The sequence below is a fragment of the Chenopodium album genome, chromosome 7 (genome assembly GCF_948465745.1).
Source record: "Chenopodium album chromosome 7, dcCheAlbu1.1, whole genome shotgun sequence".
NCBI classification, from domain to species: domain Eukaryota; kingdom Viridiplantae; phylum Streptophyta; class Magnoliopsida; order Caryophyllales; family Amaranthaceae; genus Chenopodium; species Chenopodium album.
In genome coordinates this window covers 70,795,743-70,819,327 of record NC_137840.1, presented here as the reverse complement: position 1 = coordinate 70,819,327, position 23,585 = coordinate 70,795,743, and the positions used below count along the sequence as shown (strand labels likewise).

Below are 23,585 nucleotides of genomic sequence, written 5' to 3'. Positions count from 1 at the left end.
TCTACTAAAATTTGTAAATGAAACTCACGCATAAGTATAACACATGACCTATTGGTGTGCGATACTGCGATGTGCCTACCTCTCATGTCATGTCGAGCTTGCAAAGTTGCAATAGGCTCGTGACTTCGTGAGTCGTGCCAAATTGAACTATTTTTGTATCGTGCCTAATCTGCCCTAGTTAGAAATTGGAGTGTAAGTAGGCCAGTAGGGTATTTAGGGTGATCATCACTCATATACTTATATGCCTTATAAAACCAAAAAGTCTTCCAATAAATTGTTATTTCTGTATTTAAAATCTATTTATACTTAATTCAAAATTATTGGGTTATCTTTCTTCTCTTTCTGTCTCTCTATCTTCTCAATTCCAATCACACGGGCACCTGTAAATTCTTCTCAACGGAGAGATGGAGTTGGATCCGCGGCATTACGAAAACATCGTAAGTTGTATTTTCTCTAAAATTTTCAATCTTTTTAGGGTTTTTTGTAATTTTTTCAAAAATTAAAAATTCCCTTCATTGTTTTTTACTAATTTCATCGAGTAATTACTTCAATTTTCAACTTTGCTGCTTATGTTCTACCCTCTGATTGTAATTTTTGTAAAAGGGGATTTTTTTCGCAGAATAAGCGAAAATTCAAAACCCTAATTTTTTTTTGTTAATTGTTACTATGTGGTAGGATTTTGTGATTAGAATTGTTTTTGGAAATTGATTTGAACAATGTAGGTGGGTTGTATTTCATTTTGGGTGGTTTAACTGTGGTTGGTTGGAAGTGTAATGCTTGGTGCAATGTTATTTGATCTGGTTGATATTGGGGAGAAATTTAATATTTGGGTTGAATAATGTTTGGCTAAGTTGCTTGGGTGTTTTCTGATAAGTGTCTAATCTAATAGTTTCCGAAAAGGTTGCTTCTTGTTAATATTTGATGCAATTGGTATTTGTTGCAAGTTGATTTGTATTAGGGCATGTGCTTTAACCGGGTTACATTGTGCTAATTGTATTTGGCGATGGTGGTTTTTCGGCATCAAAAGTCTACTGAATTGAATGTGTTGGTTAGGTATTTAGAACATGCTTTGAGTACCCTAGTGATTCGGAGGAAGCAATGTTACTTTAGTTGGATAAACGAGCTTAGGTATTCTTATTTTTTGATGTTATTTGTTACGGAGTATTGCATAATGAGCAATGAGTGTAGCCAACATGTATGGCTGCATTTTTTTGATTGACCCTCCTTCTATCGCTTAATAACATCGCTTAATAACATGCCACATTAGACCGCAGTGATATTTTGTTATGAATTGAGTTAATGCAACATTATTTATTCACTATTCTAAGTTTCACCTTTCTATTGTAGTATTGTACTCCGTACCAAATTAGTCTCAAGTAACCTAGCCTTATTTGCATATCTAAAACATACAAACTCTGAATGTATCAATTTGATCTGGATAACCGTGTCCAATGCTGCCTTGGCCAGTTTCATGAATGATATTGATGTAGCCTAGTTTTTAAGTTTCCAGATTCTGTTTCCGTTATAGTTTTTGCTTGTTGGTTTGTCCTTATAGAATATTTAGAGTGTATATATGACCTGGTTTAATTGATGAGCTCTTATTACCAATTTTCATCCGGTAAAGAATTGAGAAGGAGTGTTTGGATCTGCCACCTAGTTAAATGTCCTTAAGCTGTCCAGAGCTTATAATGTACTAATTTAGGATGTGATTGAGAAGTGTTGAGGACATTATGTCTTATTGGCTTCAAAATCAGTGTAGAATATACTTTCTGTGGGGTTATATTTGAAATTTGGAAATTAGATGAACAATTATGTCTCTTTTTAAATATGTTGCTTATGTGTCATATACTCATATACTATTCTGCGATAAATTTTATATTAAAACTAGTGGATTGTATATACTCGTATACTATTTTGCGATAAATTTTATATTAAAACTAGTGGATTGGGATTGGATGTCGAATTACTACAAACACGTGTTTAAACTTTTGTATTACTATGGGTGGAACGAGGATTCCAATCATTCTGTATCTGACAACTTAATCTTATTAGCAATCAGTTATAGAATATTTGTCATTACGTTTTATATGTGTTGATGGATGGTTTTCGTTCTAGCGGGGATTTTCAGTTGCAAATTTATTTAAATTACATGTGATCAAATGATCATTGAGCTCCCTGTATATTGATTACAGTTTTATATTGTCAGTGCTTTCAGTTATCTCATCTTTTTTTTTTTTTTTTTCTTTCCCGACAGGCTGTAAGTGACGGTGACACCCACAACATCGTGCTCTCATATCTTGTACATAATTGTTTTAAAGAGACCGCGGAGTCCTTTGTTGAATGTACTGGCATTAAGCAGCCGACTGATTGTCTTGAAGATATAGATAAAAGAAAAAGTAAACCCTTTCTCTAAGACTCCAACTACTTTCTTATAAGTGAGTTTTTCTATGATTTGTATATGTGTGACATAAAGCTATATATGATTTGAAAACAATCCTATGTTTTAGAAAATGGTGAAGGTATCCTTAGACCTTAGGTATCAAAACCCTATTGTTTGAATTGCTAGGTCCTTAAAAGGGCATATGCAGGAGTGATATAAGGTATTAGTATATTCACTTTTAATGTCTGATTAAGGGTTTGTTATGTTCACTTATTTCAGGTTTAATAAGTTCAGTTAAGTTTAGATAAATTCAGTTCAGGTTTATAAGGGTTACCCAAGTACAAATTACAACTAAGATAAGTTTTAATATGTTCCAATAAGTTTAGATAAGTTCAAATCAGTGAAAATCAGGTAAATAGAACACATCATAAATGGATGATTTTTTGAAATACCAGTCACAATTATGGTACTTGTAGACAAGGAAAGTTTAAGATATGTCTTTCTCAGTAATTATTGAAAGGAAAGGTATAGATGAAGTTAGGTACTCTACAAACTCTTGAAGTATGTGGTACCGCTGAAAAAGAAGCATGGAGCACTTGAATATATAGTTTCCCTCTGTGAGCATGGATTATGATTTTCATAGAAAATCCAAGATTGAGAAGGGGGCAAACCTAGACTCTCAAATGTCTTAATACGTTATAAACATTTAATTCAAAGCACTTGTGCCATCCCAGCCTATGAAGGCGAAGTGTATTTATATCTTTTGAGATTGCTAAAGTCAGACTTTTCTGGAACATGACATTTGTGTCAATCTTATGCAAAGCCATGTCCAGATGAAACCTTCACCTAAAAAAGAATCCACATGAAGTTGGCTACTAGATTATATGAGAGAAAAACTAGTTTATATATTTATGGAGCAATTATCCTTTGTTATGCAGCCTGGAAGGCAACATCTAGATGTGCTGTTTGTTTTTTCTTCATGCATTTTTCTTGCTCTGGCTTTACTCCAAGTATGTGTTTTGACTTCCTATTTTTGTTAGGAATCATCAAGTTTATCTTAGAAGACAACACCCTCAAAGCTATTGAACTCACAAAGGAAGTAGCACCAGATTTACTAGAGGAAAATAAGGATTTGCACTTTGATCTTCTGAGCCTTCACTTTGTCAAGCTTGTGTGCTCAGGACAATGGTAAATATAACACTTAATGCTTCTCGTACTTCACAAGGAATGTCTCTTATTAATAGATTATTTTCTCGACAGCGTCGAAGCTCTTCGATTTGCTCAGGAGAATCTGAGTCCTTATGGCAGCGAGCAAAAGTATGTTGTGAAGCTTGAGGTATCATTTCAACCATGTCTGCACTGCTTCCTAGTATACGTGTATGATGTTATCTCTGAAAATAAGTTGCATTTGCTGCAGGAGTTTTTGGCTTTGCTTGCTTACGATGAACCAGAAAAATCACCATCGTTTCATCTTATCAGCCTCGACTATAGACAAGATATTGCAGATAAGATAAATCGCGCAATTTTAGGTACATGTATGTATATAACATGTTTTCTGGCTCATATACTTTAATGTATATCTTTTTAAAGTTTAATGTTGTGAACTTTGTATTTGAAAAGTAAAATGTCTAGCTTGTCTAATAATTTCTCTGGAATTCATTGGTGTAGCACATACCAAGCAACCAAGCTATTCGTCCTTGGAAAGGCTGATCCAGCAGATGACTGTTGTTAAACAACACTTGAGCCAGGAACCTAACAAGGTAATCTTGTATGAATACTCTTTATCTGGATGCATCAATGCTTCTTTCACCAATATCTTCTGATATACACTTAATGTAGGATAGTAGTTGAGAGAGATCATTCTCCTATTATGATCCAACACTTGAGTAAAGAACTTAGTAAGGTGATCTTAATATGAATGCATAGAGGCTTCTGTTTCTCATCCATCTTTTTTGATAGCTGTATGATATAGGATAGTAGTTGTGAGAAATCATTCTCCTTGTATGTAGTACCAAAGTTTCTACATTGGATTGGTGCTTTTGAAACTTCATTTGCACCTGAGTGGGGAAGCTTATACTTTTACGGGGCCTAGTTTGATGGGCGGGCTGGTTATTGATAGACAATTTGTTTGGCTCATTAGTATTCTGTCCTCACGTGCTGTTCTTAATATCAAAGGCACAAAAAATCTGCCTAAAATGAGATCTGTATTCTAGAAGTTAGACTTATCGGCACACTGGTGTGTAAGTTGCCTGGTTTCCCTTCTATCAGTTCTATGAGACCTTATGTTTTGAGTTTTCTTAGTGTTTGGTTGTGTGACAACTGACAAAATTAGGTTGCAAAACCCCATACTATTTCGGAGTCTGTCCTAATTCATACTCTAGCACCCGTGCAATTTTTTTTTCCCCCTTCATAAAGGAATTTTCTACAACTCTTTTATCGATTTATTCATGACAAATGCTTTATGGAACGGTTGATCGTTGGACTCAAATGAGTCAAATCTGAATGAATTCTATGCTTTACTTGTGGTGTTTTCAGGATGGTCCTCCATTTTCTTTGAAGGATTTCATTGATTGCTGAAAACAAGATATAATTATTCTAAATCAGGCAAGGCCACAAAGAGCCATCAAGGTGCATGCACATCCAGATCAGAGGCAATGCATATGTTAATTGGTTTTTTCAAAGATATGCACAATAAATCAAGTTTGTTCATAGGAGATGCCCTTTGAATTTTGGTCTTCCTGGCATTCGCTTTCCGGTGGCTGAATATAAAACCGTCATTCCATTGTACAGACTGTAAATTCTTCATTAGACTTGGTAGTTGAGTGTAGCTCATTAAATCTCACTTACAGTATTGATTCAAAAGAGCGTGATTGTTGGGTTTTCAATTTTTTTTAGACTAATGTTTATTGGATACACCGGTACATCAGAAATCTCTAGTTTGACGGAAGGATTCTAACAACACTACAACAACATAATTTCGCTTGTTAAGGGATACCGAAGTTATCATCCTACAACATTGATGATTGATGATGGGCTTGATCATTTTAGGGCACTATTATTATGATTGTGTAATTAGACTGATTAGCTACTTGTTACAAATATAATCAAAGTTCATATTAATTTGGATATAAAAGTGCAAATGGGACCTCAAAAATTCAAACAAATTTTATTATTTCATTTGACGTAGTAATAGTCTAAGGCCTCTGAGCTATCATTTTACTTTTGAACCTACCCAAATACGGAGTTAGTGCTACTCTCACAACTCACAAGTTGTCCATGCTACAATAATCTCAAAACTTTCCAAAACATGGGGTTAATTATGAATAATTTAAAGGTGAGATCAATTTATTAAAGGAAATTTTATCACTTAACTAACTTTTGTATAAGTGGCTTTGGATATTACACCACAGTTTTCAACCCCATCTCCCTTCCACCACCGTCAATGCTGTCAAAGTCATACCAGAAATATTAGAAAAAGTATTGTGTAGAACGGACTTACGGTGAATCCATCTACACATAAACACCAAATACCAGGAAAACTTATTCAGACACAAGCCCACAAACCTCTTTGCCACCACCTCTATCTCTATCGCCACCCTAGCTACCCACAAAACAACTCTCTCCTTGTCACGTTATCTCCTCCCTAACTCGATCCTCCTCTTTTCACATCCAAATCCCCATCATAAAGTTAATCGCCGTCAAAAACTCCATAAAAACTAAGTCTTCGTCTAGAACCCCAACTGTACAAAATCAACTAGCTGTGAATTATGATGAGAGAAACCTAGAAGGTGAGTCCAATCTCACACAATACCTTTCGAAATTTTTTTACTCCAATTAGTGCTGGCAATGTAAATTACGTATAAGTATGTACTCCCGTATTAATGCAAATCGCAAAACAACTCGTTTTCTTGTTTAGGCTGGTGTCAAAACGACACTGTTTTGTACTTGTAGACATTAAGCTTCAATTTTTTATTATACGATTTTTTTTATCCTTTCATTGCTTTAATCATTCATTTCACTCTCTCTTCTCTCTTTCTCTCTCTTCAACTGTGCTCGTTAAGTTACAGTTAAACTCTCAGTTCACCGGAAAAATGGCAAATTTCACTATCGTCTCTTCTCCGATAGCACCATTGTCGACGTTCCGCCGGAGTTCTCACTTTCCCGGAGAATCTCCGTCTTCATCTTCTTCTTCCTCTTTCTTCTCTGACCTCCACCTTCCTTTTCCCAGGTAACACACATTCTATCTCTTTCTTTAATTTAGGTTTAATTAGTGTTTTTTTTTTTTTTTTTTTTTTTTTTTTTGTGATTTTTTCAATTGGAATTAAAATTAAACGAACAATTCATTTCATGTTGCTTCTACTCTTGACCTCATGTAATTTCATGCAAATTAGTTCTGTTTTAGAAGATTAGATGATGTTAATTTTGAATTTTGTTACATTTATCATCTTTTGCGGCGCTTCGTATTGAATTTTGTTGGTAAATGTTCATGAGTTGGTGACCTAATCTGTTCATTCAATAATGTGAAAGACAATTTTTGATTTTGAATCAAATGTGACGAGAGGATTATTGATGAAGTTATCAGGTATATTGGTACAAATGTAATTGCAGAATGTGTAGCAGTTAGCTGTATTATACTCCCTTTGTCTCTAAATGTTTTTCTTAAGTGGATGTATCACAAAAAGAAAGTCGAAGTAAGAACAAAATTTAGGAATGGAGGGAGTATGCAGAACTTGAGCTTCATCTTTACCAAGTTTAAATCTTCATTATTGTATGCTTCCTTGGTTTTTTAATTCCAAAAATAAAAACATTTCGATTATCAAAGAACGTTCGGAAAACTTTATCATGTAGAAAAGCATTACTTTTATATCAACTAAATGTAATTTAATAATTTAACACAAATTTAATTAGCCAAATTAGATACCAATGAGATGTTGGTGTAGTGGTGATTGGGGTTGCACTTGGTAGAGAGGACCGCATGTTTGATCCCCCACAACAATAATTGGGAAGGGACTGGAACTTAATTAGTAAGCCCCGAATCCGGATTGACCCAAAGGATGAACCGGGTGGAACACACACACACACAAAAAAAAAAAGCCAAATTAGATTGATATTTATTTAGGAGAGAGAGTATGTAGATGATATATATTAAAACTAAAAGAGAGAGTGCAAGAGGATTAAAAGAAATCCTTGTGGATGTTGGAAAGGAAGAGGATAGAGCTTATGTAAAGTGAAGTATATGAAAGAGAACCATTAGTGATGGGCCAACAATTTATTTTTCTGTATACCAAGTTGGCAAGTATAATTTATTTCGTTATTATAATAAAATTGGAAAGTTTGCAGGAGAAATGCATGTGTGTATCTTGGTTGTAAGTCAGATTCATTTAACCTAATCATCTATTTTTGGAAAAGGAAGGGTGATAAAGGGTACTTGAAAAGACGTTAACCAGTTTGAGGAAAGATGAAGAGAAGGTTTGTGTGTGTGTGTTGGGGAAGGGGGGTTATTATAATCCCCCCCTCTCTCTTGTTTTGGAAGAAAATAAAGGGAAGTGAAGCAGGATTGGGACACATGGCATGCAAACATCTTGTTATAAAATATTAGTATAGAGACTATAGACATAGATATATTAGTATAGATATATGTATGGGTTTGATTGGATGGATATCTTTGTTGTTTAATCAACTCATTTAATTTATAATATAATTTTTGGTAATGCAAGAGAATTCTCTTAGGATGTAGGTTCGAATATCAATTGTTGGTATTTTCTTCAATAGAAAACTATCTGACTTTGATGTTGAATCACATGGACATTGATAGCTCTTTATCTGCAAACTCTTTTCATTCCACACCACAGGAGTTTTGTGTTTTTGTAAGGCCCTTTAAATAATTTTCAGACTATGTTAACAGCTTGCTTTCTGATGCTCAGTATGTCTTTTTGGTAGGTTTGATCATCAAAGAAGCAACTGTAAAAAGGTTAGAATTTGCACAGTTTTGTGTGCTGCTGTCAAGGTCAAAGAGTATTCTTCGTTAGCATCGGATGCTTTCATGAAGGAGCCACATAAATATTTTGATCATGTAATCATTAGTGTTCGTGCTGGTGATGGGGGGCATGGGGCAATCTTTAAAATGCCAAACCAAAAGGCTTCTTCCAAAGTTGAGAATAAATATGACAAGGTGGAAAAAAGAAAAAAGATTTCATACAAAAGGGATAGTGATGGATCTCTTATACTTCCCCTTGGTGGACACGGTGGTGATGTTGTGATTTATGCTGATGAGAGTAAAGATACACTGTTGGAATTCCACAAGCAAAACCGTTATAAAGCAAAGCGTGGTGGAAATGTTGATGCTATGGGTGTTTTGAACTCCAAACAACGAGATGGATCTGCTGCTCCGACATTGCGAATACCTGTCCCGTTAGGTTCTTATAAAACCTTTAATGGCTTTTTTATTTTTTGTTTTTATCCAAATATGTTGTGATACATCTCTGTTTTTGCTTATTCATATTATTATAATCATATTTTATTCTTGAGTCGAGGTTGAAGGCAATATAAACTGCTAAACTCATTTAGTTGAATAATTTAGAGCTCAAAGGTTGTCTACATAGGAGAGAATCAATACTTTAGTATGAAATATACACCTGTAGGATCCAAATTATGTGGAATACTAATGAATTAATGGCGCTCCCTTTAATGGCTTTTTTATTTTTTGTTTTTATCCAAATATGTCGTGATACATCTCTGTTTTTGCTTATTCATATTATTATAATCATATTTTATTCTTGAGTCGAGGTTGAAGGCAATATAAACTGCTAAACTCATTTAGTTGAATAATTTAGAGCTCAAAGGTTGTCTACATAGGAGAGAATCAATACTTTAGTATGAAATATACACCTGTAGGATCCAAATTATGTGGATACTAATGAATTAATGGCGCTCCCTTCCCCCCCCCCCCCCCCCTCTTGTTTATGACAGGTACTGTTGTAAAACGGAAGCGAGGTAAACTTTTAGCAGATCTTGCCAATCATGGTGACGAGGTTCTTGTGGCAAGGGGTGGACAAGGAGGGGTAAGGCATCAAATTTTTGAATTTGTAGACCATTAGTTCATTACTTGAATCAGAACTTTGAAGTAGAATTTTGCCGTCCTCTGTTATGTTTTTGAACTTAGGCCACTGTTTTAATCTATAATGAATGAAAATTTTCCCTATAACCATGTAGCCAAAGACTGTAGTCTATAATTTTGAGCTGTTGACAAGAGAGGGGGTGAAGCAATATTACCTCCGTGTTGCCTGAATAGTAACTCTACTCCATATAAATAGATCACACCCTGTTAAGCCTTTCTTTTTTATCTTCTCAGGTCAAGTGTCAATCATGGATCCCGTATGCATATTGTGTCATGTTGTGTTGACATTGTTGTGGCAGCCAAAATTCCAAGTTAGACAGAGATAGCTCTAGAGTTTTTAGTCAAGTATTATTGATCTTTCTTTTATTTATTTTTTTTTTTTTATTTTTTTTATTTTTTTTTTTCTGTTGTGTGTCTTTTCCCCTAGGAAAGATACAGGGTTGGGGGATTTTGATAGTATCTATTGGCATCAGGATTCTAACCATGAATTTGGTACTCTGTCTTTTCCTCTTGGCAGATAAGCCTACTAGAAATGCCAGAGCAAAAGAAAAGTATGATGGCCGCTTTGACAACAAACATATTGAGAGATGACAGTGATAAGGTTAGTCTTCAATATTTTCCAATATAGTATGCTTTGTGCACTCAAGCCTTTTGATCTATGTAATAAGGGGTTACTATACATTTCCATTTGCAATACAGACATTTTGAAAGTTTGAAACATGGATAGGTTAGAGCCAAGAGGTTGAAGTTTGTATCAACTGATTTGTATTGGGTCAGCATTCAGGTTATTTTGAAACTGTATATGAAAGATATAAACTAGATTATCATTATGTATACTTGTACTACATATTCTGTTACAATTGCATCAACTTTAGGTTCTGTTGGTATGAATTTGTTGAAGTTCATTCTACTTTTAACCCTCTCAGTGACTTCTGGTATGTTTGGGGTGTTAATTAAGATTTTGAGCTATAAAAAGCAGGTAAATTTTTCTTCAGTAGGGAAAAGTTTATACTTAATGAGGTGTTGGGAGTTGAAATGTATCCTTAGGTAAGTTTTAAACTATAATTGCTTATCCATAATCTCATAGAAAATTATGGAACAATCTCGGTGGATAATTTTTTTTTTACGGATTTTTCATCAAATGCCCCTTTGTAATTTTTGTATTCACCATATACCCAGGTGAAAATTTTCAAATTCACCATATACCCACGTGTTTTACAAAAATGTCACCAGATGCCCTTAATGACTGACGGTGGTTAACTTTGTTAGTCATTAGGGCTAATTATGCCACATGGCAGCACCTGATTGGTTATTTTTTAAATTATTTCATTAATTATAAAAAATTGAAGGAATTTTTTTTTTTTAGAAAAATTTTCAAAAAAAACCACCACCCCTAACCCCGCCCACCAGCCACCTTCCCGTTTTTATTGCCACCCTCGGCATCACCGGCCAGCCCCTGGTCGTCGGCGCTAGGCCTTCCTACCAGGCCTTTGCTCCCTCCCCCACTGACGCTGAACACCCGCTCACCCCGCCCTACAACAGTGGCCGCCGAACCATCAAACATCCCTCACCGCCTTTCCACCTTAGCCGAACCTTAGCGAACCACTCCGCCGAAAACCTTTGCGGCAGCCAGGTAACCCCCTCCACGTAGCCGCCGCCAACCTTAGCCGAAACCACCACCCCGAAACCCTTAAACCCCAAAACCGAAACCCTTAAAATCAAAATCTAGGGTTTCGATTTTGGGGGTTTTTAATTTTGGGGTTTTGGCGTGGTGGTTCATGGGGTGGAGATAGTAGGGGAGGGGCGGTTTGGGTTTGCTGATGAGGAGATGAGAGTTTGGATGCCGGCAATGGGGTAGGAAGGGGTTTTCCAGCGGGAGGGGCGCCGACTAGTGGGGTGGAGATGGTGGACGGGTGAGGGGGAGGGGTGTTGGCTGGCAATGATGCACGGGTACGCCAACCTCCTGCCGTTTCCCGTACCGGGGACGGGTATGGCCCAGATACGTCCCCAAGGTGTACCCTTGAAAAGTGGTACGGGTAGAAAATTTGGGGACGGCTTGGAGCACCTTCAAAAACGTTTCGGGGACGGATCACCTCCACAAAAACGTTTCGGGGACGGATCACCTCCATTTCCGACGTCCCCAATAGAAGCCTAACCCACTTTTTTTTTTAAAACACCCCAATTTTACTTACCTGATTTTGATTTCTTGAAAACCCTAAAAATTGAAGAAGCCACCTACAATATTGCGCCCCACGATTCCTTGGAGGCGACCACTTGCAGATGACACTACTACACTAGTGGTTGGCGATCTACAAGCAGCCATTTCTGAACCTACGAGAAGATGAGGAAGAAGATGTTTTTTTTATTTTATTTTATTTTATTTTATTTTTATTTTTATTTTTAATTTAAAAAAAATTATCTATCATTTCAATTGGTAAAAGGTAAAGCAGTTGTAAATGTAATTTTAAAAAAGGGTAAATTAGCTGTAATTCTCTAACTTTTTTCACTCTCCTTTTTTTTTTTTTTAGTCTTACTTATCTACAGTATTACTCCGATTTGTACTCAGTAGAATTTAAAAACATTGCATGGGTTTCCTAAAAAAAAAAAAAAATCAGTTGGTTTTTCAATAAACATTTTTCTGAATTTTAATTTTTCTGATTTTTTAGCCGTATCCTTGCTGTACCCGTTTTTTATAATTTCTATTTTGCCGTTTTTCGTCCCCGTATCCGTTTCATTGCAACCTAGCTGGCTGGTGGGGTATGAGTTGGGGTGGCGCCAGTGCGGTGGTTTTTTTTTTTTTTTTTTTTCCAATTTTTTTTTATTATTCCCTACGTCACCAAAACTTCGACCCTTTTGGGTTGATTTCGCAGTTATTAAAAAACTTAAACAAAAAGAAATAAAAACATATTGAAAAGATAAATTACATGGGGTTTGTAAAAAAGTAGAGGGATAAAGTATTAAAAATACATGAAAAAACAAAACTTTGTAAGGGGAAGCTAATTTAGCACAAATTTGTTGTAAATTGGTGTGTATTTTAATGCAAATGGACCGATCATTTTGGGACTAAAATTAGGCCGAATGGGTCGAAGTTTTGGAGACGGAGGGAGTATTATTTTTTGATAGTTAAATGTATAATTATTTTAAAATTAAAAAACAAAAAAACAGCCAATAAAATGCTGCCACGTAGCAATTTTAGCCTTAATGACTCACGGAGTTAATGTCCATTAGTCATTTGGGCATTTAGTGACATTTTTATTAAAGTTAGGGGTATATGTTGAATTTAAAAATTTTCATGGGTATTTGTTGAATAAAAAAAAAAACCCATGGGTATATGGTGAAAAATTCTTTTTTTTAATAATTATATTAGGTAGAACTCTCTCCCTTTAATAAAGTTGGGTAATACTTCTAAAATGCAGATATTTATTAGTTTGTTTATCATAATAATTACTCTTCTGTATAGTTCAGTGCAATGTAAGCCATATATTGGGATAAAGTTAGAAAGTTTTACCAGCTGGTTTCTATTGAATTTTGATTTAAGTGGAATTATAAAGCACTTCCCCAGTCTCATGTCCATAGTAGAAACGAATCCGCATAGAAGGTTTGATTACATTGAGATCAACACAAATAGAATAATAAAGCCAAAATATCTAATCTTATCTCTCTTTCAAAGTGGATGATTTATTAGGGTAAAATTAGGGTTTTTGTTAATTTTATATAGTTGCATACATACCTTTTGTCATTAAATGACTTAGGGCCTATTCTCATACGTTTATTTTCATTTCAGTTCAGCTCAGCTCCTAATTTCCTTTTCTTATAAAATATTCATTTCAGCTCAATTCAGTTCAGCTGAGTTCAGTCAATGAGAACAGGCCCTTAGTATATCTATATAGATATAACCTCATTCACAAAACCTAGAAACTACCAATACCCAAAACCCTTGCCTATTAGCGTCTAACTTAAAGGCCCTTAGTGGTGCCTATTAGCTTCAGTCCAATCTTCAATCCAACTCAATTACAGGTTCGATTGCACTTAGTAGTAACCCAATATCCAATTGATCAACAAATTGTATATGTACTAGATAAATATTACAGTCATCTAAATCAAATTAATTAATTGTCACATGGAGGTGCAGCTTGTCAAACTCCCGCACCTCCATGCCACATGTCAAAGTAAAGTGGTCAAATTTCTTATCATATTAAAGCATTTGCGTAGTTATAATTAGCCTATTGTTACTACATTTTATTATATGTCATTTGAGCACGCTAACACCACGCACATATACAATATCAGTAAAATTATTGAATAAACAGGCATCCCCATAACAAAACCTTTTTTTTTTTTTTTTCATTTCTTTTTACATAACCATTGATGATGTCAAATGACGTGTTTTTCTTATACTTAAATAATCATCCAACTACATGTCTGTTAGAAAATTAATTGCAGCTACAATCGTTATCATAACATTGTCATAGGCGGTAGATAATTTAAGAAATGGAGAGAGAGGTGAATTTAGTAGGCAACAGAAAGGACAATAATTTAGAATGTTCGCTTGTAATGTACACTGTTGTCTCAAAGTAAGGAAAGAAAGAGTACCAGACTTCTGACAACCTTCTAATATTTTAACTATGCTGATGTGGCAAGGGTTCTAATTACAAACTTGGTTTAGTGAGCTATGAGTTAACTAACTAATACGCACTAACAGCCCAACACCCCATGAACACCCCCTGCAAGCTCGAGGATTTGACAAGTCAAACTTTCGGGCTTGTTAAGAAGATGTCAATGTTGAGCAGAGAGCAAAGTTTGGCAATAATATCAGCAACCTGAGGACTTTGTGGGAAAATTACTGAGCTAAAGAAGACATGCGAGTACCTTATTCGGATATCCCTTGTGTATACACAGTCCAATTGAACTTGATTAGTCTTCTTGGTATGTGGAGCTAGAGTAAGAAGGAAGATCTTTGAGGAAGAGAGGGAGTAATTATCATTTCCTGCAAGTTTTAGAAATATGTAGTCAAGTTTTTCTTCCTTACATAGCAATCTTGTGTTTTCTGGGCCTCCATAAAGCATCTTTTTTCTATCATATTATGCTGTTTTTTATCACAAGGACTTATTCACATTTGTGCATTATATTCTTGCTGGTGAGTTGCAGGTTCTAGTCCTTGGTCAAGCTGGGGAGGAAGTCAGTTTGGAATTGATACTCAGAGTAGTTGCTGATGTTGGTCTTGTGGTATATTCTCTACTAGTTATTTTGAATTTCATAATCCTTTTGATGCTTATTCTGTGAACAGGCAACATAGGAGACTGTTTGGGGCTAAAAGAGACAGCATTACTTTATGCATTCCCCCCAACCCTGTCAAGGATCTGATAGTTGAATTTGATATTTCCTAGGGACTCCCAAATGCTGGAAAATCTACCCTTTTATCAGCTACTACACTTGCGAAACCGGACATAGCTGATTATCCCTTTACGACTCTGATGCCAAATCTTGGTCGCCTTGATGGTGACCCTTCTTTAGGGGCAGCTATGTATTCCTCTGAAGCAACATTGGCAGATTTGCCAGGTCTTATTGAAGGTGCTCATTTGGGCAAGGTACTTGAACTGATGCAGTTTCAATTACCACTTAATCTGGCACAAGTTACTAATTCTGTAACACACATTCTGCAGGGTTTGGGTCGTAATTTCCTTAGGCATTTGAGAAGGACTCGGTTGCTGGTTCATGTTGTTGATGCTGCTGCAGAGGACCCTGTGAAAGACTACAAAACAGTCAAAGAAGTATGCATTGTTTTCCTCATACAGCAGCTAATTGAACAATGCCATGCATAGCAGTTCCTATGTTCTATATAACATTTTGATGAAACCTTACTTCATATACTGTCCTCGTGACAAGGTTACTAATGACTGTCAAGTGGTGTTTTCCTAGAGGCTAGAATCAGTAGCTAACTGTGTTTGTTACATGTGGTTTGAGACTCTGGGTTATAGTATGGGGCTACAAATTATCTAAGATATGAGATTGGCTGGTATATTACCTTTTGCTGTATTGCAATTATATGGGTTCTTTGAAACAAACTCTTCTGATATAATTATATCCTTCATATCTTTCTCAAGTACCTGATTGGTGTATAACAGCAGATTATTAAATGATTGCAATTTGTCTGCTTTAGATCCTGAAAATTTACCTAAATTAGTCCAAAACTAATTTACCTATGTGTGTGCAGGAATTGCGGATGTATAATCCTGATTACCTTGAACGACCATTTATTGTGGTATTAAATAAAATCGACCTTCCTCAGGTATTGTCATTTTCTGTGCTGGTGGTCTTGTAGCATTTTCTTACCATGTTTATGCATTTTTTTTTCTTGTTTACTGATAATATATTATTGGATGATGTTATGAGTAATTGAGTTTATGATTAAGTACAAACACTAGTATCATAAGACTTCTTTTTGTGAAAAACACCTAGACATAGCTGATTTGCTTCACAAGTTTGTATCTCAAAATATTGCTACTATCTAAAAGTGTGATTGCATATGTGGCATAGGTTGATAAGCAAAGCCATGCTCTAATGTCCTGCCAGTATCATCAAGGACATTTGGTGGTGTTAACAATAAATTTGTTACTATATTGGGTTCTGATCATCACGTACAATTTTAAGTGAATTATATAATATTGATATGAACTAAAGAGCATTTGCAAACTGATTATTTTTTATCTAGCGGTATCGGGAACGCATATTGATGGAGCATTTGATATGAAAATTGGCTGCCTTGTGACAGAACCTCAGTTTAGGTCTAAAAGTGTACTGCCCTGGAATTTCATTCTTTGTGCTTCTGTTACTTTGTAATGACACCTTGTCTTTGTGTATTTTCTTTTTTTAGTTTTTGAAAGTTAATGTACTTTTTATCTGTGCAATTTTTGTGAAATATATCCTTATATAAAAATGTTCCTTCTTTTCTGGTTTTAGATTTTTATGTTTTGTGTGAAATGACTGAAATCCCAATGATGCGCTTTATTTGTGATTTCTCTTTAATTCATCCTCAATGTTGCCTGTTCTCTATATTAATTTATACTTCCTTTGATTTTATATTGCAACAATTACTTTTTAAAGAATGTCACAAATGTTGCATTGTTTACATCTCCTTTCACATTTTAAATATCCAATATGCATGTACTAACTAACATCTCTAAGTCCCTTAATCACTTGGGTTTTGACGGTAAAGGTTTGTGGTCCATTACCTTTTACCCACATTTTCTTAATTTTTTAGCCTCCTCTCCACGTTGCAATATATCTTAATTTATTTTGGTTGAATGTTATCATCTACTCCGTCCGTTTCTTTTTGTTTGTCCTATTTGCTTTTTACACAGTTTTCAATGTAATATTGTAATTAAAATTTCTCATCCGACGTATAGCAAAAAATATTTATAAAAGTTTTATGTTTAGAAACCACAAAACCTAGATGAATCTAACAAGATTCCATATGACCATGTTTTGAAGTGTATTTTATCCTTAAAATATTAGATTCCATTTGCTTTGGAATCTCCTAAGATTCCAAATAGATGAATCAATGTGATTGATTAAGATTTTCTGTCTAATTAATTTTTATAATCTTTATAGACTTGGCCTTCATTGCATTTCTAACCTTGCTTTTCTTGAAATATTATTCCCCCTACTTGGTTAGATTTATGACTGCTTACATGATACATTTAGATCGCACTTGACTCCCTATACTGCCAATAGAAGGATCCATGCTAGATTGTTGTTATTTTTTTTATTCTTGTATGATAATCTTAATTCTCGACTAAGATTGTTTTTGTTATTTCATGATTATTACTTTAATTGCTACTAGTAATTCATTTTGTTCTTATTTGTTCCAGGCAAAGGATAGACTCCCAACCCTGACTGAAGAAATTCTTAAAATTGGTCAGGACTGTGGATCCACTCCCCTGGTGTTAGGTGCAAGCTCTGAAGATACAGCTCATACTAAAGCCGACGATACAATTCCATCAGCTTCTGAGATTAACAAGAGAGATAAGGAGATTGAGGACTATCCACGACCCCTTGCTGTTGTAGGAGTCAGTGTTTTGTAAGTAATCATTTAATTTAGCATATGGCTTACGCACTGTGTTATCAGCATTTTTATCGTTATCGAAGCTTTAGATATGTGCATGTAGGACATAGTGGTGATCTCATTAGGCTGTAGATCTCTGTGTTTTTTTTATTTTAGTTTCTTACATTTTTCATGTAGATACAATGCTTTGCATTTATGGTCCCATGTGTTGTGGTCGAGTTGAGTAGTCAAATTTGGGTTTTAAAGCAATTTCAATCCGCTAAAAATGTTGCGTAATTTAAGGAATCTGTTACACTAACTCTGTTGCTAATTGAAGAGATTCAATTCCCTTCTTGCACGCATGCATACTATGCGGCATGGATATCCAAGTGTTGAATTAGTCCGTTGTGTGATGAACTGTAAACAGGCTGGAATGGCAGCTTGAACACCTTGAAGAGTCAAATTGATCCACTTATTCACTGTTATTTTGCAATGAACATTTTACAACTATATTTGGAACTAAATTGCAAGCTATAAATCTCATGTTGTACTTCCTTTGTTTCATAAGAATTGTAACACTTTGTGTTTCACATATTTTAGTGTTCACCTTTGACCATTAATACCTCTAATAATAATCAATTATATGACTATCAATATAAATGAATGATATTTTATAGTATATTGATATATTTATGAAATGAAGATATTGATATTATAATAAATATGGTCAAAGTTTGTACAAGTAAAAGTGTTGCAACTTTTATGAAATGAAGAGATTATAAAATTTGAGATAGGAGTTCTTGTCAGTTATAGATTCACTTCATGGTAAGAACATTTATCTTGCACCTGGGGCAAGATAGATTTTGTAGTATTGAGAGGCCTTTGTTTACCCATAGTTATTAAGTTGAATTATATTGTTTTAAATAATAATAGCTCAATGCTTTAATATGAAGGAACTTTGTATAGTAAAGAGTAGGATGGTAAAAGTCTTAATTGGGTAGGTTTTTAATTCAGCTTTGAATTGACCTGTAAAGAAATTAATATGTGCAAACACATACCCAGAATTTATGTAGAATGGCTGGAATTATACTTATATAGACGCAAAATTTAGCAATAGACAAGAGTCATGCATAACTTTTGATAGTTTATCAGGGTATAAATGTAAAAGCTAGAAAAAGTGAGGTAATCAGATAAAATTTCATGAATTGCTGAAAAACTATCCCTTGGGATTGCCAGGTTACCCAATTTACCTACAAATACTCTTAATGCATATACTCCACATATGTTCATGCTGACTATCAGTGGCAAGAAATTTTTGCATGTAGAAAGGGTTTTCAAGAATCTTATCTTTCCATTTTCCTTGCGTCAATTGCATCCTAACCTTTGATAGTTTTTACCTTTTTCCCAACAAGAGTATTTAAGCTTGTTATTATTCCTCTTGATATCTTGAAAACCTTACAACAGAATCCAGGTGTTGGGAACTTGGGACTAATCATATCTTCATCCTTGCCCAACAACAACAACTAAAAGCCTTAGTCTCAAAATGATTTGGGGTTAGCTAAAATGAATTTTCATAAGGAACCGTACAATATTAAGAAAGGGATATAACAAGATAATCATTTGAAAGAGTTTGAAAAGGTTAATAAACTGAGCAAACAAAAGAGTGTCCAAGAAAAATTAAGGGAGTTTTGAAAGAGAACTAAGAATAAAATTTAAGAAAGTTTTAAAGGAGTGATTAAATTGTTGGTGTAAAAAACATAAAAGTTTGAGAAAAGTTTAGCAAAGGACAACAATACATAATCTAACAATTCCTGCAGTGGGAAAAATAGCCTGATTCAACAATTCCTGTTGAGGGCCTAATAGAACAACTATGATGTATTAAGGATTTTCTAGCGCATCAACGTGATTTTAGTGAGACTTTAGTAGCTAACATAGTTACATGAAAACTATGTGAGCTTAATATACAAGCTTCTATTCATAAGTGATCACGGTAGTTATGGTTATCCAGGTAGAATACTCATGTGTATATGTTTGTTTGTGAAGAGCTATTGACATTGTTTATAAGCAGTTAACACCATATTCAAGCACAGTAAACAACATTATCATCCTAATGCATCTAGTTATGGTCCTGTGTACAATTTTGTTCTGTGTCCAAGCCATTTGTGCAGTGGCTGAAGCTTGATTTGAAAATTTATGTGGACATTGTCTTATGATAGATAGATTTTGTTCTTATAACAGCATCAAGTGTTTCTTTCACTCGTTTAAAAATGAAGACTTAGTTCGTATTTTAGAATAAGTTAGGATCTTTCTGAAAGATGTTTACATATTATGAAAGAATGTGGTGACGTTTTTTCCTTATGGTGTCTTGTGCTTTTACTCATTAATAGAGTTAAAACATCCTGGTCTCATATGTAATTCCCTGCATCTCTTAAGGGTGCTGAGGATGCAAGCAGTTTCCGTTGATTTCCGTTTCTTCTCTATCCTTCCTTTTGTTTTACACCAGCAGTTTCACTTGTTAGACTTGATCCGGTCTGGATGTGTGTGCTTCATTTATAAGAAAAATAATTATGGAAAAGCTTACCATTCATCTTGTATCATCAGGAATGTAATCTGTGTTTGTAGTATATGACTTGTATCACCAGGAATGTGCTCTGTGTTTTTAGTGCTGTGGAAAACTTTTCAACTATACTTTCTATCTGCATAATTTACATTAATTTGTAAATAATATTTCCTTGTGACCATTGGTCTTTTGCACATTTTTAGGAAGGGCATCAATGTGAAAGTAATGTTAGAAGAAATAAGGAAAGCGTTGCGGAAATGTCGAGATACTCAAGAATTCCCTCTTGAGTTTCAGCGTTAAGGATTTTCCTTGCATATCACAGGTTTTAAAGAGATGACATTACGGCAAAAGGTCAGGTCATTTATGCAGATGACCAACAACATCAAGGTAAATATCATTTTTCTTGTGATTGTCAGGCATTTATCTGAATCTAACATTGGTTCATCAACTTATTATAGAGGTTTATATGGCTGATGTTTCTTTCTACCAGGCTTATAAGTTATGAAGAATCTGAGCATAGAGTTGAAAATTCATGCTGATTCTTATGCCTTTGCAACACATAATTGGGTTTCTTAAATGTTCAAACTAAGTTTTCGGACCTCTGCGCTACAGCTCTATCGGTATGGAAGACTTCTGTTTCTAAAATCATCCACACGCACACATCACTAGTGCCTAGATTAGTATGAATAGTTTCTCATTTCTTCTCTTGTGTTTCCCATTAGCATCATAGTATAGTGAACATGGATGAAACATGGTTATTATGTGGGTATAAATATACAGTTTCTTAGTACCTCTTTCTTGAGTTACTCCACTGTCATTTTCACTGTTAACTGAAACATTATTTAATGGGTACACACTTATACAATGTCAAGCCTAATTCCACTATCATTTTCACCCTTTAATATTTCATCCACTATGACATCTTAATTTTTAAAGAATCTCTTGCAACGTACATAACTGTCATTCGCACTGAAAACCATTAGTTTCCCAGAATACGAGAAATATACTGGTGTAACCTTTGGGTTTGGCCGCGCCTACTTTTAACTCCTCGAACAATAAACCCTGTAAACTCTGTGTCCCAAAAAAAAGAACCCCTTATGACGAGGAGTCTTAGGTGCCAGCAGTCGCCCCGTGCCTTCGACAACTGTCGAAGCAAACAGGCCCCACTCTGTCTCAGAAACATCAGAGGTACAGAGCTATGATTATACAGTAAGTTCTATGAATCTTGAACTTAAGAGTTTAATACGTCAGAGATGATGGTAGAGAACTTTTTAACGACAGTCCCACGTAATCTTTCTTGACATGCAGACTCCTGCAAACTGTCAACCCAGTGAAGGGAAGACCTTGCAGACTTGCCTTGAGTTTCCCCGGTGTGTGCTTATCCTCAATCCTCTCCTGCTTGCTAAACACACTTGTTTAAAATATAAAATTTAGGAGAGAGAATTTTTTTGACACCCCACCCAATAGGAAATCGGTCCTATCCAAACCTAAACTTTGATTCACACTACCCCTTGACCCTTACCCCTCTTTTTCCCTCTAAAAGCCAAGTTAAATAAAATCTAAGTTCTTTTTTCTTTCTCTTTTTCTTTTTTTCAATGAAAATCATATATCTAATCTGTCTATGTTACTCGGACTCTTTACTTCATTTCAGTTACTTGTGTCGGATTCCGTCTCTTTATTTCAGGCAAAATCATGGAAGATTGTCACTAAATAGCCAAGTCGGACACTTAAGACACGTATCCCTGTTTGCTGCGAGTACCTGAGTCTGAGTAACTTATCATTTGGTTTTGGTTTTGTTATTTGAAATAAAGAAAAAAAAAATGTGTACAAATTCAGTTTGCCAAGTGTGGATGTTGTATGGAGCAGGGAGATATTAAAGAGACACGATGAACAGGTTTATGCTGACAGCTATCAATCCAGATTTCACTGTAGACACGTATTAAGGGGGAAAAAAAAGTTGAATTTTCCCACCCTTATTAATACATATTCCTCTCCTATATTGCAACATATAAATAACAGAGGAGTTACCCATCTCAATAGTGTCCAGGAGTGCAGCTTAGCTCATCAGTAGCCTTATTATACACACGAACTCACATTTTTCTCACTTTCTTTCTCTCTCTCTTTATTCATTGTTGTAAGTTAATTGACTGATCTCTGTACTAGTTTCTCCTACAATGTTGAAGTCCAAGCTGGGCTTAGGGGAGAAGAAACAGGGGAAGAAACATCAGGTTTGCCAGGCTAGCTCTAGGAAGGGTTGTATGAGGGGCAAAGGGGGACCTGAGAATGCCCTTTGTACCTACAAGGGTGTCCGACAGCGAACCTGGGGCAAATGGGTGGCCGAGATTCGTGAGCCTAATCGCGGTGCTCGCCTTTGGCTTGGCACCTTTAACACCTCTCATGAAGCTGCCTTAGCTTATGATGCTGCTGCTCGTAAGCTTTATGGCACTGATGCCAAGCTGAATTTGCCTGAGGTCTTCCCACCCCAGCTTCCCAACTTGACCCAAACCCATGTTCAGGCTCAGGTTCAGGCTCGAGTTCAGGCTCGAGGCCAGGTCCGGATTCCTTGTTATCAGAACGGGTACAACCTCTGTTGCTCATCTGAAAACAGCTCTCTTTCTGGTGCAAGTGACCTTAGTTTTCCAATTGAGGAGACTAATTCTACTTCCACAATCACTGATAGCACTACCACAAGTGTAGAGAGCTTTGGTGAGAATGAAGTTGGGGTTAACCATGGTCTCTGGGAGAATTCCAACCCAAGTTTACCAGAGCTCGACGATTCCTTGTGGGCTGAGACTGCTATGACCCTCGGATTTCCTCCCCCTGTCATCGATCCACAACCCGAATTCTCAATCTCCGACGAACCGGGGTTATTGTCCGGCAACTTATATGATGACAGCTTCCAGTTTCTATGGTCTTCTTAAACAAAAAAAACCAGCCACATATTTGAAGGCATGGGATGGGATAGAATAGCCACCATGAAGTCTAATATATAGTATATGTAGAAGTAGATGAATGTGCAAGTGAATAAGGGTTTAAGAGGAAGAAAAACTTGGATGTGACAGGTAAGGAAGGAGTAACAAATATGTATATATAGGACTATTAAAAGTACCTTAGTTTTTTTTAATCCTTTCTTTTTTTAGTAATATTGAAATATGAAATAGTAGTAGTGGAACTTTCTATATTTAGAAAGTTTAAGATTGTAACTTGTAAGGGAAAGAAGTAGGAATGGTGGTAATTCTCTCCCCAATCATTTGGGTTTTCTTTAAAAGGACTTACTATATATAGTTGAACATGTGTACAAATTTTATAGGGTAATAATAATATATAAAAAGTGTTGCAGAGTTTTTTCTGTACTAAAAATACTGTGGAAGTCATTCTCATACTCGTTTTAGTCGTCTCTTTGCAATCTCCCAAATCCCAAGTGTTTCCTACTAGAATAGTAGAATCCCCTCCATCATTCTAGATGCTTAGAAAATCACAGCTT

General features: G+C 35.4%; 2 protein-coding genes and 1 pseudogene across 3 annotated transcripts; all 3 read left to right on the top strand.

Annotated features, from left to right (window-relative positions):
• Window positions 1–251: 251 nt before the first annotated feature.
• Window positions 252–5,355, top strand: LOC145638315 (uncharacterized). Of its 2 annotated transcripts, none has more exons than XM_081689284.1 (7): window positions 252–437; window positions 2,255–2,396; window positions 3,421–3,568; window positions 3,641–3,716; window positions 3,798–3,915; window positions 4,049–4,140; window positions 4,916–5,355. In XM_081689284.1, exons 1-7 carry the CDS (start codon window positions 405–407, stop codon window positions 4,955–4,957), a joined length of 651 nt encoding a protein of 216 aa, XP_081545410.1. In that variant the 5' UTR covers window positions 252–404; the 3' UTR covers window positions 4,958–5,355. The 2 variants fall into 2 exon arrangements, with proteins under 2 accessions (XP_081545410.1, XP_081545411.1); XM_081689285.1 differs by having other exon boundaries at window positions 253–437; window positions 3,798–3,909.
• Window positions 5,356–6,228: 873 nt separating this feature from the next.
• Window positions 6,229–20,891, top strand: LOC145639379 (putative GTP-binding protein OBGC2). Its single transcript, XM_081690606.1, has 11 exons — window positions 6,229–6,608; window positions 8,321–8,796; window positions 9,350–9,441; window positions 10,015–10,098; window positions 14,646–14,723; window positions 14,885–15,085; window positions 15,161–15,268; window positions 15,712–15,786; window positions 17,369–17,577; window positions 20,305–20,488; window positions 20,592–20,891. Exons 1-10 carry the CDS (start codon window positions 6,262–6,264, stop codon window positions 20,399–20,401), a joined length of 1,767 nt encoding a protein of 588 aa, XP_081546732.1. The 5' UTR covers window positions 6,229–6,261; the 3' UTR covers window positions 20,402–20,488; window positions 20,592–20,891.
• A 135-nt stretch (window positions 20,892–21,026) lies between these two features.
• Window positions 21,027–23,455, top strand: LOC145639380 (dehydration-responsive element-binding protein 2D pseudogene; annotated as a pseudogene).
• Window positions 23,456–23,585: the final 130 nt, after the last annotated feature.

What these genes read in the sequence shown, in the direction of transcription:
- LOC145639379 (XM_081690606.1), top strand. Translation starts at nt 6,262, where the DNA reads ATGCAAATCGCAAAACAACTCGTTTTCTTGTTTAGGCTGGTGTCAAAA. An exon ending in ACTACAAAACAGTCAAAGAA is followed by an intron (nt 15,269 to 15,711) that starts GTATGCATTGTT and finishes ATGTGTGTGCAG; the next exon opens with GAATTGCGGATGTATAATCC. An exon ending in ATAAAATCGACCTTCCTCAG is followed by an intron (nt 15,787 to 17,368) that starts GTATTGTCATTT and finishes TATTTGTTCCAG; the next exon opens with GCAAAGGATAGACTCCCAAC.
- LOC145638315 (XM_081689284.1), top strand. Translation starts at nt 405, where the DNA reads ATGGAGTTGGATCCGCGGCATTACGAAAACATC. An exon ending in TCGCGCAATTTTAGGTACAT is followed by an intron (nt 3,916 to 4,048) that starts GTATGTATATAA and finishes TCATTGGTGTAG; the next exon opens with CACATACCAAGCAACCAAGC. An exon ending in TGAGCCAGGAACCTAACAAG is followed by an intron (nt 4,141 to 4,915) that starts GTAATCTTGTAT and finishes TGGTGTTTTCAG; the next exon opens with GATGGTCCTCCATTTTCTTT.